Source organism: Phalacrocorax carbo, chromosome 10 (assembly GCF_963921805.1).
Source record: "Phalacrocorax carbo chromosome 10, bPhaCar2.1, whole genome shotgun sequence".
NCBI lineage: Eukaryota > Metazoa > Chordata > Aves > Suliformes > Phalacrocoracidae > Phalacrocorax > Phalacrocorax carbo.
Window position 1 is genome coordinate 18,001,547 of NC_087522.1, and position 13,538 is coordinate 18,015,084.

At 48.9% G+C, this 13,538-nt stretch overlaps 1 protein-coding gene across 4 annotated transcripts in view; it reads left to right on the forward strand.

The window, feature by feature from the left end:
- Positions 1-13,538, forward strand: part of RAB11FIP3 (RAB11 family interacting protein 3) — an 81,311-nt gene that overhangs the window by 57,834 nt on the left and 9,939 nt on the right. For 3 of the 4 annotated variants that reach the window (XM_064462130.1, XM_064462133.1, XM_064462132.1), the window contains 5 exons: positions 396-569; positions 4,657-4,791; positions 8,058-8,093; positions 10,820-10,913; positions 12,636-12,739. In XM_064462130.1, coding sequence (XP_064318200.1) covers positions 396-569; positions 4,657-4,791; positions 8,058-8,093; positions 10,820-10,913; positions 12,636-12,739 — 543 coding nt within the window. The remainder of the gene's footprint in view (positions 1-395; positions 570-4,656; positions 4,792-8,057; positions 8,094-10,819; positions 10,914-12,635; positions 12,740-13,538) is intronic. The other variant, XM_064462131.1, reaches the window with a different exon arrangement.

Consider the following 13,538-nt stretch of genomic DNA (forward strand, 5'->3'; position numbering starts at 1 on the left):
AACGATGTAACTCAAAACATATTTAGGGTGTGTTTGGGACATGCCAAGCTTTTTCTCTGCTGTGCTTTTGGTTGTGCCCATGCAGTGCAAGGGCTTGCCACCAACCCTGGGTACTGTCTTGCAAGTCTGACTGCCCCCAGATCTGATGTTGCAGCTGCCAGAGAAACTTGTTTGAAAAAGCATTGAATTTTTTTGTGGAAAAAAGTTGCTGCAAACTTCCCAGTGGTGCTTGGGCTGCCCCTTCAGTGGTCAAGGCACAGGGTGACTTGCACTGTAAGGGAGAGCAAGCCTGGCCTACAGAAAGGGGAGATGTGACTTGGAAAGCAGATATATTGGGTACAATTGGAAAGGCTGCCGTGGTGGCCACCCTCTAATGTCGTCTTCTCTTCCCACAGATCCCATCCACATGACCTGCCCCTGGGCTCAGATCTCAGCCACTCCATCGTTACAGTCATTAGCGGAGAGGAGCATTTTGAGGATTATGGAGAAGGGAATGAAGCAGATTTGTTCTCGGACAGCTTGTGTAATGGGGAAAGCAGCTTTAATAGTTCCTCGTTCCTCTCTCCCAGGTAATGCTTGGCACAGTGCTGGCCATGTTTTAACTGGTTTCATTTGCTTAGTGTCATTGCTTAGGCTTTATGTGTGACAGAGTAGTTTCCTTTGGGTTTGCACACCAGTTGGCCTTGCAAGAGGGGGTTCCTGGCAAACTTTGGATGCAACAGGATAATTGGCTCAAAAGTGGACAAGTAGTTGCCTTCCTCAGTCTTTCCTTTTCCTGAACAGTGCCTACCCTCCCATCCAGAGGCAGTAATGCCTGGCAGCAAGTGGAAGAGCAGTCTGCATTTCCTTTACATCCAGGACAGTGTCATGTTCCCACTCCTTTGAGGGATGTGGCTCCTTGTTGAACCTTCTGGTAGAGTAAACTTACCACCGTCCTGTTGGATGACAATTTTTTTCTTTCTATCCTGTGCTTGTATTTTTGGCTTTAATACAATACTTGGTTGGATTCACACAAGCTGCGGCAACCTTCCTTCTCTAGGCAACCTAAGGGATATGTGGAGCAAGAAGCAGGCTGTAGCATTTTCCTGCGCTCCTTACAATAGGGTCTGAAACCAGGCAAGTGTTGGTTTTCCACCCTGTTCAGGGTGAACTGAAGAGCTGGTGTGACAGTACAAAACCCATCAATACTTACTTTTGGGGGTGAGAGAAGTAAAAGTTGGAAGGGTCAACCACTGCTGCAGCCCACAACGTCTGTGATGACCAGTAACACTGAGGATGTGTTCATCTGTCAGGCAGTGCATCTCTGCACAAGGTGGGTGTTGTCCCTGCCAGCCACATGCTTGTGTCGAAGACAAAACATACTTTTTTCTTTTTGGGATGATACATGTTTGTTTCTGCAGCAGTATAAACCTGATATAACTTTTTTCTGTCCGCCTGTTTTCTACTAGCTTCCCAAAGCCCTTTATAGAGTTTGGGTTATTCTGGTTGTACAGGGCTGTCAGGGAAGAACTGCTGTCAAATCTCCACACGTGTGCTTTGCTGCAGGTCAGGGCTGACTTTCTCTTTTGGTGGTGCAGCAGCAACAATTTTGAAGATGTTAACTAAATCTGCAATAGGAGAGTGTTGCTGTAAAACATGCTCAACCCATTACTTCAGGAAACCAATGTTCCAGTGCTTGATGTGATGGGTAGGCTGCAGTGGAAGGGACATGTCACTCCTGCACGCTTGTCCTTTGCACTGTGCAGAAATGCTGAGTATGGCTGTCTGTACTGGTGCTGCAGTATAGGAAGGGCTCTCAGACAAAAACAAGCCTGGGTGTTCATTTTGAGTTTGAGTGTGGGCCTCCAACCTACTCTGGAAGGCTTGTGGCAAGAAAATACTCAGCTAAAGAAGCTTTGCAATCAGTTAAACTTTTTCTTTAATATCAGTCTGGAGTTCCCAGGTTGCCTATGCTCCCAGTGTTCAAATCTTGCTCTGTCAGCGCACAGTCTCCCCTGTGCTGCTCTGTCTGTTTGGATCTTATCCACAAGATTATGCTCTGTGGAATATTTCCTCTGCCGGGAGGGCCTTGCTCAGCATGTGGCCGCGCAGTCCGTGGTGGTTATGCTGGAGACTCGATGCTGGGGCTTGCTAGGGAAGCAGGCTGCAGATAAACCCTGCAAAACCTCCAGAGTATAGAATGCGGTTTTGTTTGAAACGGAGGATTTCATCATGCCTTTCAGGTCTAGCCCTTACCTTGAATCACTGTTGTGTGCGTGAAGGTCCTTAGCTGATCATTCTCTGAGATTGTGCTGTTTTTCTGGACACAGCTCTGCCTTCCCAGTGCACTTAAATGTAGTGAAACCTTAAAGAACTACAGGATCTCTCTGGTTCAGGCTGAACTTTTTTTTTGCTGTGGTTTGAATATGAAGAACAGTATCACTTGTAAACAGTAACACTGCCATGCATCCTTACTATCTTATGAGTCTCCAAGTGGGAATAATTTTGACAAGTTTTCCTGCCACAGCTCCAGATCTTCATCAGAGAACTAATGCAAGAACCAAGAGCCTTCAGGGAACATATGGGGTATTGTATTTTCCCAATTAGTTCCTGTGTGCGTGTTTGCGATCCCTTCCCTTGGGTTGCCACCTCTTCCTCGGCACATCCATCTGGCACATCCCTCTGCAACACTTGGTTGGAAATGAACGGCAACTGAAAGGAAAAGCTCCTTGCACCACCCATTTTGTGCTGTGTCAGTAAGCACCGATGACCTGTGGAAGGCAAACATTACTCTGCGAGATGTTGGAAGGAGGCTGGAAGGCTGTATATGGCGCAGAGGGTGGCAGCTTGCCACGAGGGATAGGTGGAGACGCCCTGAGGTGCAGTGCAGTTGAGCTCTCACCCACTCAATGGGCAAGCAACCAACACAGCCAGAGGAAAAGGATATCTGGATGTACCTGAAGAGTTGCCAGGCTGGCCTGTGGGTTCTCTCTCTGCTTCTTTTCCTATTTTGATTAATGCTTGTTAGGATTAGGGTTGATGCCTCACCCAGGGATGCATCCAGCCAGGTGAGCTGTTTCTGATCCCCAGCAGGGGTGAGGAGGACTTGCTGAATGGGGCTCATGTGCAGCTAGGTGCAGGGGCAGAGCCCAGAAAAGGACACATCTCTTCTTCCAGGTGCCACAAAGCTTCTGTCACCTCTTACCCTGCAGAAAGCCAGAGCAACTGAACTGAGTGCTGGTGGATAGTGATTATCCTGGGTCGAGACCTGCTCTAGAGGGTAGAAGGAATATTTTTCAACTTGTTTTTTTTTTCCAGGAATGGGAAGAGATGAGCAATTCAGTGTTTACCATTGTCCAGTTGCCTGTTCTAAGGGGCTCAGAAATACTGCACAGACAGCACAAACTCAGAGGCCTGACCCTGGGGTGGCTGGGCTGCTGACACCCCACTACCACCAAAAATGTCAGAGGGTTTATGCAAAGGTGCTGAGCCAGGGGACCCTTCCTTGAGGTGTCCTGCACACTCCGCACCGCCCCGGCCAGCACTTGCCAGCGTGGATCTGTATCAGGGGGTTGACTAGCCCTCTCAGATGCCTTTGGGTTTTAAGCCTGCTTGTGTTTGCTCACACCTTTACCTATCTTACTTATTGAACTGCTTTGTTTTTTCACTATTAACCTTTCTTTGATTAAAGTCCCTGGCTTCCAGAAGCATGTTTTCCTGCAGAAAGGATTTGTGGTATATATTTGGCCCCAAAGTAACACAAACTCTTTATTGTTCAGGATCCCTTGGCCAAACTCTGTCCTGCCCATGTCATGTCAGGTGGGGAAAATGGCTCCCTGGTTTGCCAAGTGTCGGTGAACGCCTCAGCAGCTTATGTTCCACATCAGCAGCTGAAAATGAAACACCAGTCAGACCCATTAGCTCCCCAGTCCTGTAGACCCCCATGTCCCCTGGCCAAATGATGTTCTCTACAAGGCAAAGCTACTGCTTCAGATTCTGTGTGCTTCGTGTTATAGGAGACAGCAGTTGAATCACAACCACCTGTTTGAGTTTAGCTTAAAAGGGTACTTAAAAGAGCTCTTTGCAATGAAAATCTAACTCTGCATTACTAATGGAGGGTCTGCAGCAGCACAGATGCTCTATTTTTAAAGCATTGTGTTGGAAAACAGTGTGACTGACCAAAGGATTTGGCTCTTGCTCATGGCACCCAGTCCTGTGGTATGTAAGTTCTGTCTGCGATTACCAAGGCAAACCATGACCATGGCTAGAGCCTCCTGAGACAGGTTGCTTGGAAAATCATGCCAGGAAATAACATTTGTAGTTGTGTAGGTTTGTGAAAAGCATGTACCTTGCCTTCTCTGGGCTCTCAGGGGGGTCCCCCCCAAGACTAGCTTGATACAGAAGGTTGAAATATTAGCCAAGCCCAGCTGCTGTAAGTCTCTGGGATGAGGGTGGTAGAAGTCCTGCTAATTTATAGCAACTCCATATTGGCTGCAATTTGGCTTCTAAAATCAAGGGAGAAGGTGATCCAATCTGCCCTGAAGTTTTTGATTGCAAGTCTCGTATCTCACACCAAAAGCTCCCCTGCTGCGATGTACCCTCAGCTTGTGGAAGCCATGGACGAAAATCAGCCCTGTCTGTTCTGTCCTATTAAAATGACCCTTGTGATTTCTCTAGCACCAATCCGCTCGCTGCGAAACTGCACAGCATTATTGCAGATGAAGCGTTTGAGTTTTACTGTAGCCAGTGCCACAAACAAATCAACCGTCTCGAGGATCTTTCTGCTCGCCTGAATGATCTTGAAATGAATAGGTAATTGGGCTTGTGTATGGCCATTTCAGTGTTGGGAATGATGTTCTTGAAGGGTAGACTCTCCTTGTCTTGCGCAGCTTTCCTTTGTTGGTGTGTTGCTTGATTCCTGGTTGTGAAAGGGGATGAATTTCACCGAACAAGGTGAGCTTCTCCAGGTGGTGAAGGCTGTAATAACATTATGGATACTGAGCAGAAATTTCCTTTGATCTGAGCCACAGGGGCTGGCAGACAATGAGAGTCTTCCTGTCTGCCCTGGGCAGCCTCTTTGCATGTCCTGCTGAGTGGTGGGTGCTTCTCCATGCTCTGAGTAACTTAGTCCTTGCATTGGGACTTGAAGGTGTAAACTGATCATGTACAGTATTACTGTCACTGAGGAAGAGACTGCCAAGTCTTCTGGCTGATAATGCCCAGCATGAAGGCATGTTGCTGGAACGGCAGGTACAGCCTGTCTTCCTGCTGCAGCAGTAACCCAAAAAGATCAGCTTGCTGTCTGTGGCTTGGGACCTCTCCTGTAGACACTTGCTTTGCAGTAGTAAAATCATGTTTCACCCAGCTTTGCCAGCTGCCTGCCTGCCTATGTGCCACCACTGGCCGGGTGGATGTGATGAACGCCAGGGCCATTGCGTAGGAGCTTCACGAGCTTTTGAATGTAATGTTTAAGGTCTACCAGCCAGCGGCTGGACTTGCTGGTTTGACAAGTGGGGAGGGATTTCTGTTTGTTTGGTTTTTTCAGACTTGTTTACAGTCCGCTGATTAGAAGGATGGCGGCATTAATGATAACCATTCTGCTCACATTTGGTGTGCTATTTCAAGCCTGGTTTTTGGTCATGCTCTTGGTCTCTGCCTGTCCTCTACGGGGCAGTGTGATGTGGGAGCTCTCCTGGCCTGTATAGCTATAGGAGGAGAACTGGAAAACAAATAGGAGCTTGACTTTTTTTTTTGTTAGTGGAAAAAGTCTCCCTCTGTCTTTCTCAGGCAAATAGCTGCCTTTGTGTTTGGAGCCCTAGAAGGTCACTGATGGGTCTCGGGTTATGCAGTTATTAAGGAAAACGCTGGACTTCACTGGATGCACCAGTAGCCACACTGCATTTCAGGCTTTCTCCAACAAATTTACCTGCAAAGCTGAATGAATGCTTCTGAGCCTCCTGTGATGGATGGGATTTCCAGAGGAGGCGTCCCCATCCCATGGTGTTGCAGTGGGAATTCCATAGTCCCTTTGGGCTCAGGGCAAGTAGGTAGGGTTTCTCCATCTGTGTTCAGGGTTTCCTGTGCACAAATTTGCTGGAAACTTGTTCCAAGTGCCTCTGTGCCCCAACCCAATGGAAGGGGCATCACCCTCCCTTCCTGCTGTGAGGATGTGAGAGGCGTCCCTGTGCAGCACAGGGGATGTGGCAGGACCTGTTTGCTCCCAGCAATGTGAAGCCCTCGGTGTGAGGGACAAGTAGGTGAAGAGAGCACCAGAAACTGGACCAAAATCTGGACCAAGCAGTCTCATACCGTGCCTGGCACACAAAGCCTGAAGACATCCACTCAGAGGATGTTAGCAGCTGGGGTGAAGCCCAAGCTGCCCTGACAGAGCCTCACTCTGAAAGGCTGTGAGTGTATATGCAGCATTTTACACTTGGAATAAGGTGGGGAGCCTGGTCCCAGCACTGGGGCACCGCTGCCCAAACCTGTGGCATGGGAAAGCAGAGAAGAAATCCACTGGGAACTTGGGATGAACCAGTTCTGTGAAAGTACATTTTGGTTTAGTGACCTTGAAGCAGCAGTGGTGTGTCTCATTCCTTCCAGAGACCCCCACAGGTGCCAGCACTGCTTTCTGACAAGCTGTTTAAAGAGAAAAATATTTTTTCTCCCTCCGGTGCTGGGGACATATGTGACTTGTTACAATTGCTGGCAAACACGAGGGCCTGACCTCTTCCCCTCGGGCGGGTGCTGAGCGTCCTTGAAGCCCAGCCAGCAGTGGCTCTTGCAGTCCTTGGAAGTCTGCGGTTTGAGGATGCACATTTGACACGAGGGCTGGTAACACTGATGACAACTGCTGGTTGGTCTTGTTGTTTTCTTTTTTAAAGGAAATTGTCCTGAGCTATCTTTAATTTCTCCTAAGAACTAATGTAATTGTTGCAACTCAAGGCAGGAATGGACTCCCAGATTATTTTATAATTTTTTTTCCCCCCTCATACTAAGCTAAGCACCAGGGAATGCAATTGCTGCTTCTCTGCTCAGCCTAGAGCTGTGTTTGCTGTCATCATTCAGTGATGATTTGGTATCAGTGATGTGTCCCAGTGGCATCTGTTTGACAACAGTGTGTGTTTGGGTGGAAGATGAGGAGTGAGATCCAAGCCCCTGCTTGCTTCACTAGCATACAGCTGCATCGATTATGGCCAAAGGACTAGGAGTATACTAGCAAGTAGCTGTTTCTGAAAAAGGCTTTTTTTTTTCTCAGCGAGAAGAGCCCACAGCCCTGTCCTGAGGGGCAGGTTAATGCAGACCTTGGCTGTTTGTACCATGGGTAGTGCGGAGCACTAGCTAAACCCTGACCGCTGTGGTATGGTGGCAGCTGGCTTGGGACTGTATGGAGCCAGGGTGTGTGATCTGTCAGTTATCTGCGCAAAGGAGAGCTTGTACCCGTCCCCAGCAATTACAGCAGTGCCCACGCTTAAAATCTAGAAAGGGACATCATCAACAGCTCTTAAAATCCCTGAGCTACACATAGGCAGCAATTATCTTGTGATCCAGAGCCAAACAGTGAGAATAATCTTTGTGAGAAGTGCAAACCAGTGTGCAGAGGGATAGAAGTGCCTGTTTGAAGGCGGGAGGTGTGCCCTGTCCCCCAGCTGCAAGGCAGGGAGCGCCCGATGGCACAGTAGGGGAGGGAGGGCTGGGGTGCTGCGGGGTGCAGGAGACACAGCTTGGTCTGCCATTGGCACCAGGTTGAGGCCCACCAAACTCACTGCTATTATTAGCGCTTGGGGATCACCTTTCAGGACAGGGATCAGCCAGTGAGAGGACACCATTGCTGGAGGTGGTGAGGTTTTCTGCGGCGTTATTCCATTTGGTTCATTATCAACAGGTTGTTAAATATATGAGCGTTTCATCGTCTGCCTTTTTACCAGGGGTGGCCAGGTTGTGCGGGTGGTGCATGCCGCATGGGCGCTCCCCTGCCATAGCAAAGGATATGCCCCAGAGTGCTTGTAGTTTCCTGTTTCCCTTGCTCTCCACTGTCAGCTTTTCTAACTCTTTCCTGTTTTTTCTTCATTTTGCAGTCCAAATAAAAGACTCTCAAGCAAGAAGGTGGCAAGGTAAGCTCATACTCCTATTACTGCTTGGTGAGAGGGGTGGCCATACTAGCTGCCAGGCCTGTAGAAGGAAGGCTGTCAAAATAAGTTTGCAGTGTCGTGCTTCTGGATGTATTGCATAGTGCTGGGGAAAAGCGGGTTTAATTCTGGTATAGTTTGCAATAGCTGTTTTCCTGAAATGGGGATTTCTCGCTTGTGTGTGCAGCTGGAGGCTGGTGTCAACCTGATTTCTTCCAAGAGAAAAGTAGGGTGCTTTCTACCCCTCCATCCTGCCAGTGCCCTAGCAGGGGGCATGTGGAGCAGGGAAGGAGTGTCTAGAAGGGCACGTCTTTCTGGACTGCTTGACTGGGCTGTCTCCTTCCCAGTGTCACCATGGTGGGTCTCTAGAGTCTCTAGAAGACCAGACCAGTCAGTGTACCTGCTCAGAGGGATTTCTTCAGCACCCAGAAAAGCTAGTCATCTTAGGTGACTCCTTGGCACTTCACTTTGCTGGAGCAGCCCTCCCAGCTCAGTCAGGGGCTTTGGGGAGTTCCCAGGGGGGTGACTGCAGGCAACCCCACCCTGAGGTTTAATGCTGTGCTGCTTCTGTCCTGTGGGACCGTCTCATGTGATGCCAGTTACCCTTTCTTTGTGGGCATTTTTGTCCCTGCCTGCACAGGAAAATCTGCGGAGTTTGCGCTGAATCGCTGGGGCAGAGGGTCCATCCCCTTTCAACGTTCACCTTTCCTGTCCCAGCTTCCCCATCCCTCCTGTATCAGCTTTTAAGAATATGCTGAGGCTTACCGTAGCTGTCCTGCCTGCCTCTGCTCTGCTTGGGTGGGAGATTGCCCTCTGCAGTCCTTGGCTTTCTCTTTACTTGTTTCCAAGCAGGGTAGGGATGCTGCAGAGGAATAGGCAGCCTGATTTGGGTGATGCTTATACCCCCATGCCCCGGCACTCAATCTGCTCCCTGTGCTGACCCGAGCAGCTCCTGTATGCCTCTCGTTCCCAGCTGTGCTCTCACACCTTTCCCTTCTCCATTTTTCCTGCCGTCAGCAAGTCTCCCCTGGCATGATTTCCCCTCCTGGCAAGGAAGTGGGTCCTTGATATAACATTTCCTAGTTCCGGTCATCTTACTTTCTAGATCTTTGTTAAAAAACACTGGCAGGAAAGAAGGTTGAAGGGAGTAGCCTGTCCCCAGGTTTCCTGTTTTAGGTCTAGTTTTTGTCCCGTGTCTGGCAGAACAAATTTGGGGAGGATTTGAGATAAACTTTTGGGAATGGCGATGCCCTGTCTACAGGGGATGGAGCTGTCTTGGCCTTTTGTATTTGTAAGATACTTTTCTGAGGCTGGGACTTGTGGAGTTAAGTAAATATTGGTTAATTCAAGAGCAGTCAAGTTTAGTTTGTGATAATGATGGGGATAACAGAGTTTTGCTGCAGAATAGATCCAAATCCTTAAGATCAGCCCAAAGAAAGTCCTTTGTTGCAGATACTGTAATTACTGAATAATACAAAAACATTTGCTCCTAGGAAAATTATTTTATTCTGGTAAGGGCTCTTTCCTGACTTCTGTTATCCAGGTTCTGCTTGTGCCAAGAAATCTCAGCTGCTTAGGCTCTGTTGTACTTGGCATGATTTAAATGACAAATGTGCCCGAGACTTCAGCACATATACTCAGGATGTGGATTCAAAATAAGGCTGGTACTCAGCTGTGGTCTCGTCAGTAAATGCCAGTTATGCTTCATGAATATTTACATGAGCATATTGTGTAGCAGGGTGAATTTGAGAGCCTGCATTAAAAATTCCTCAAAAAATTGAGGTTCAGAGAGACCTCTGGTTTTTGTCATTCACCTTCTGCTCTGAGCAGTGCTGTCTTCAAAGGTGGATCAGGCTGCTCATCATTTGTGTTGCAGTGGGAGAGCAGAGTGCTTTTCTCTAGCAGCATCTGCCTGGGGTTCACAGAGCTGGAGTACAACCACCCCTCCCCGTGGCAATAGCGGTTTCTTGTGCCACGAGACAATGGAGCTGATGGAGCTGATCTGCAGTGAACATGAGGATTAAGTGCAGATCAGCCCCTCCATGGGGTGTCCTTTAGACCCCACAGCAAAGCTGTGGACACCGATGTCACATGGCCTTGCTAATGATTAGCTCGCTCTCGGGTGTCGTGGCGGTGCAGGGAGGTAGGCTGGAGTGCTTCACAGCGGGTTCAGGGCACTTTCTCCCCTCTTTACCCTTATACCCCCACTTCTTATTAACCTTATCAGTGGCTAGAGCGAGTACTCTGTCCTTTGCTGGATAATACATGGCCTTGGTATGTTGGTAAAGAAAGTGAAAAGAGAGAGCTCTTATCTCTTCCCATTCCAAAGAGCAAGAGCAAATGATCATGGTATGAAGTCCCAGCACCATGTGTCCACGTCTGCATTTGCCTCATGGGGTGCATTCATTCAGCTGGTAAGCAGCCATACGCTCAGCCTTTTTATCTGGGCACGCTGAGGTAGTGAGCTTCATTGCCCGTTGGAGCTTGCAGTGGTGAGAAGGACCTGGCCCACACTGTCCTTGGCTGTAAATCCTGCAGCCCAAGAAGGAGCAATGCTATTAAATCCCCTTGGAAAAGGAGGTGGCAGCTGAGGAGGGGGGAGAGGGGACTGTATCCTGCAAGAGTGGTTGTCATCTGAAATTGCTGTGTCCTGTGATGTTCGCTCTAATGTTCGTGTTGCTCTGGGTTGGGGTGGTTTGTCTCTGTTATAGACAGTTGCATCAGACGAGTGCGTTGTCTGTGGGGGTGATGGAGGGATCTTACCGGGATACACTGGAGTGTACAGAAGAGGACATCACAGACAAGGTAAGAGTAGCGCTGTCTGCTTTATCCTGGAGCATGTAGTGGTTTGCAATGCTCTGCAATCCCCAGGCAGGAGTTAGGCTGACGCTTCTCTTACTGTGCAGCTGGTGCTGGGTAGATCAGTGCAGGTGGGACATACAAAGCCCTCCACATTGAGGGGATGGAGAATAAGAATTGCAGAGGTCCTGTGTTGAGTCAGGAGGTTGCACTGGTCCCTTCTCCCAGGGGTGGAGGTGTGTTGCTCCACCTGCAGTGCAGGGGGCTTCCCTCCAGCTCACCGGGAGGAAGAGGTGGCTGTCTGCAGGCTGTATTTTCACTTCTGCTTCACCTACTATGTTCTCAAATTCTGCTTTTCTGAGATGGACAAAGTCACCTGATGCAAAACAAGGACTTCCTTTCCTCGGCACAGTCTGGCTGCTGCTGCTTGTGCCATGAGGATATAAAGCTGATTTTTGCTGGTCCTGTTGAGTTTTGGTGAGGTATTATGAGGAAAGGATCATAGGACAAGATAGGAGCGGGCAGAAGCACAAGAAGGCTTTTATCTGGGCAGGCCTAGCTAAAAGTAGCTAAGGGAAAACAGGAAAATTAAAGATGGGTGAGTTGTGGCTCATGTAAGCACATGCTACAGTCCTGAAACTCCTTGAAAATGGCGCTTTAATTCTGGAATCACAAATGGCTGCATGGAACAGCATGTGAAAGAGATACATATCTGTGTGGCTGAACTCTGCTATAATTATAATGCATAGAAGACCTTTAAATTTTTTTAAAAAAAAATCAGTGTTTTTCCAGGTTTGAAAGTTGAATAAAACACTCATGTTCCTGAAGGCATCTGGCTTGAGAAACCATGGATGTACTTCTGGGAAGGGCCTTATGTCTCTGCATGTTGCTTTTATTAATATGCTTGCTTGTCGCTTGCCCTTCTCCCCAGCGTGGTGGCTCAGGTTTTGCAGACACGCTCCTAATTGCCTCTCTTTCATGATTATTCTTGTATGGGTATAAATGGGATTTTTGGGATCACTAACTCTGTCCTGCGGTTCCCCACCCACCCACATTCCTGCTTGGGTGGGCAGTAGAGGAGCACTCCCACCCCCTTTTGGTCTTCAATCTGTGATTCTTTTCCACTAGCTAGCCTTGTTTCCTCCTGTGTGACTTTATTGACATACAGATGTGAACCCAGGGTCTTTCCGTCCTGTTTCAGGTAGCATGTGGTTATCCCCAGCCTCAGGGCTGCACTTGGATGCCACAGAGCTCTGATGATCCAGCTGGGATCTTTCCCTTTAGACCTCTATGTAGGATATCATCATGAAGGGCATGAAGAAAGGGAAGAGTGAAGCGTTTGGTCCTGCATTGGTACATGGGAGACACAAAAATCTGAGAAACCAGGGTGTAAAAGGATGCTTTAAAAGAATGCTTTAAATCAAAGCATGGCTAACCGACTCCAGTGGCAACCATCCATTCTTAAGTAGCTTCCCCAGGAGCAAACCCCAAGGATGGCCTCTGCAGCTCAGGCTGCTTTGTGCGGTGAAGAGTGGGACGCAAGTAATGCCAGGAGTGATGTCAGGGTGACTGGCTCTGAATCAGTGCCACAAACCGAGGCAGCCCTAAAGCAAGCAGGGAGCACCTGCACAGTGTGCTGGAGGTGGTGGGAGTTGCTCTGGCACTTGGTGCCACTTTGGCAGTGGGTTTAAGCATGGGTGGCTGATCCTCCCCTCTCCCCTTATGTAGGTGGTCTTTCTGGAGAAGCGGGTGACAGAGCTGGAGAAGGACACGGCTGCTAATGGCGAGCAGCACAGCCGCCTCAAGCAGGAAAACCTGCAGCTCGTGCACAGGTAAGGGAACCTGGCTTGTGACATGGCTGAAATGCAGCTTAGCATCACCTGTGCTGCCTTTTCTTTTCCCCCTCCACATACTGCAGCACCCTGTGCCTTCCCTGCAGGCCAGCTGCCTGCCAGCACGCAGGCAGGAGAGCTGCTCAGGTGGTGCCGGAGCGTGTGGCAAAAGGAGGCAGCAGGAGAGGAAGGAGATGGACAGGAAAGCTTCGCAGCTTTGCCCTCAACAATCCAATCCCACCCTGTCAGAGGGTAGCTGTGGTTAAATCCAACCAGGGTTCAGGCTGCCCTCACTGCTTGAGTGCCATGTAAGGAATTGCAGCATCCCGCACATGCTTCTCTGGGTCTCTAGCAAATTCCCAGGAGTGCAGGAAATGGCTTGCAGCTCAGCTGGGACAAATGACAAATCTTTCCTTTGCAGTATTCTGCTCAGATGCATGTAACTCTAACAGTGTTTTTTAGATCTGGGGGTTTTTTAATACCTTTATGTGCTTCCGCATGCCACGTGTCCATCCTGAAAGATCTCTGTGGAGCTCTGGAGCTCCAGGGGTTGGCTCAGAAGACTGCAGGGAGGGGTCATGCTTCATGGAAGGCTTCCCATTCAGAGAGGGTGTATACTTCATACTTGCTCTGTATGGACTCTTTCTAGCTCTTATTTCACCCATTAGGTCTGGGTAGAAGGTACAGCAGGGTCCCTACTACCCATTTCTACCTTCCCCACAGCCAGCCTTGATCCTGTTGCTTTCAGATCCTGGCTGGGGTATAGCCCTTTGAATCCCATTTAATGTAATCACTGTCT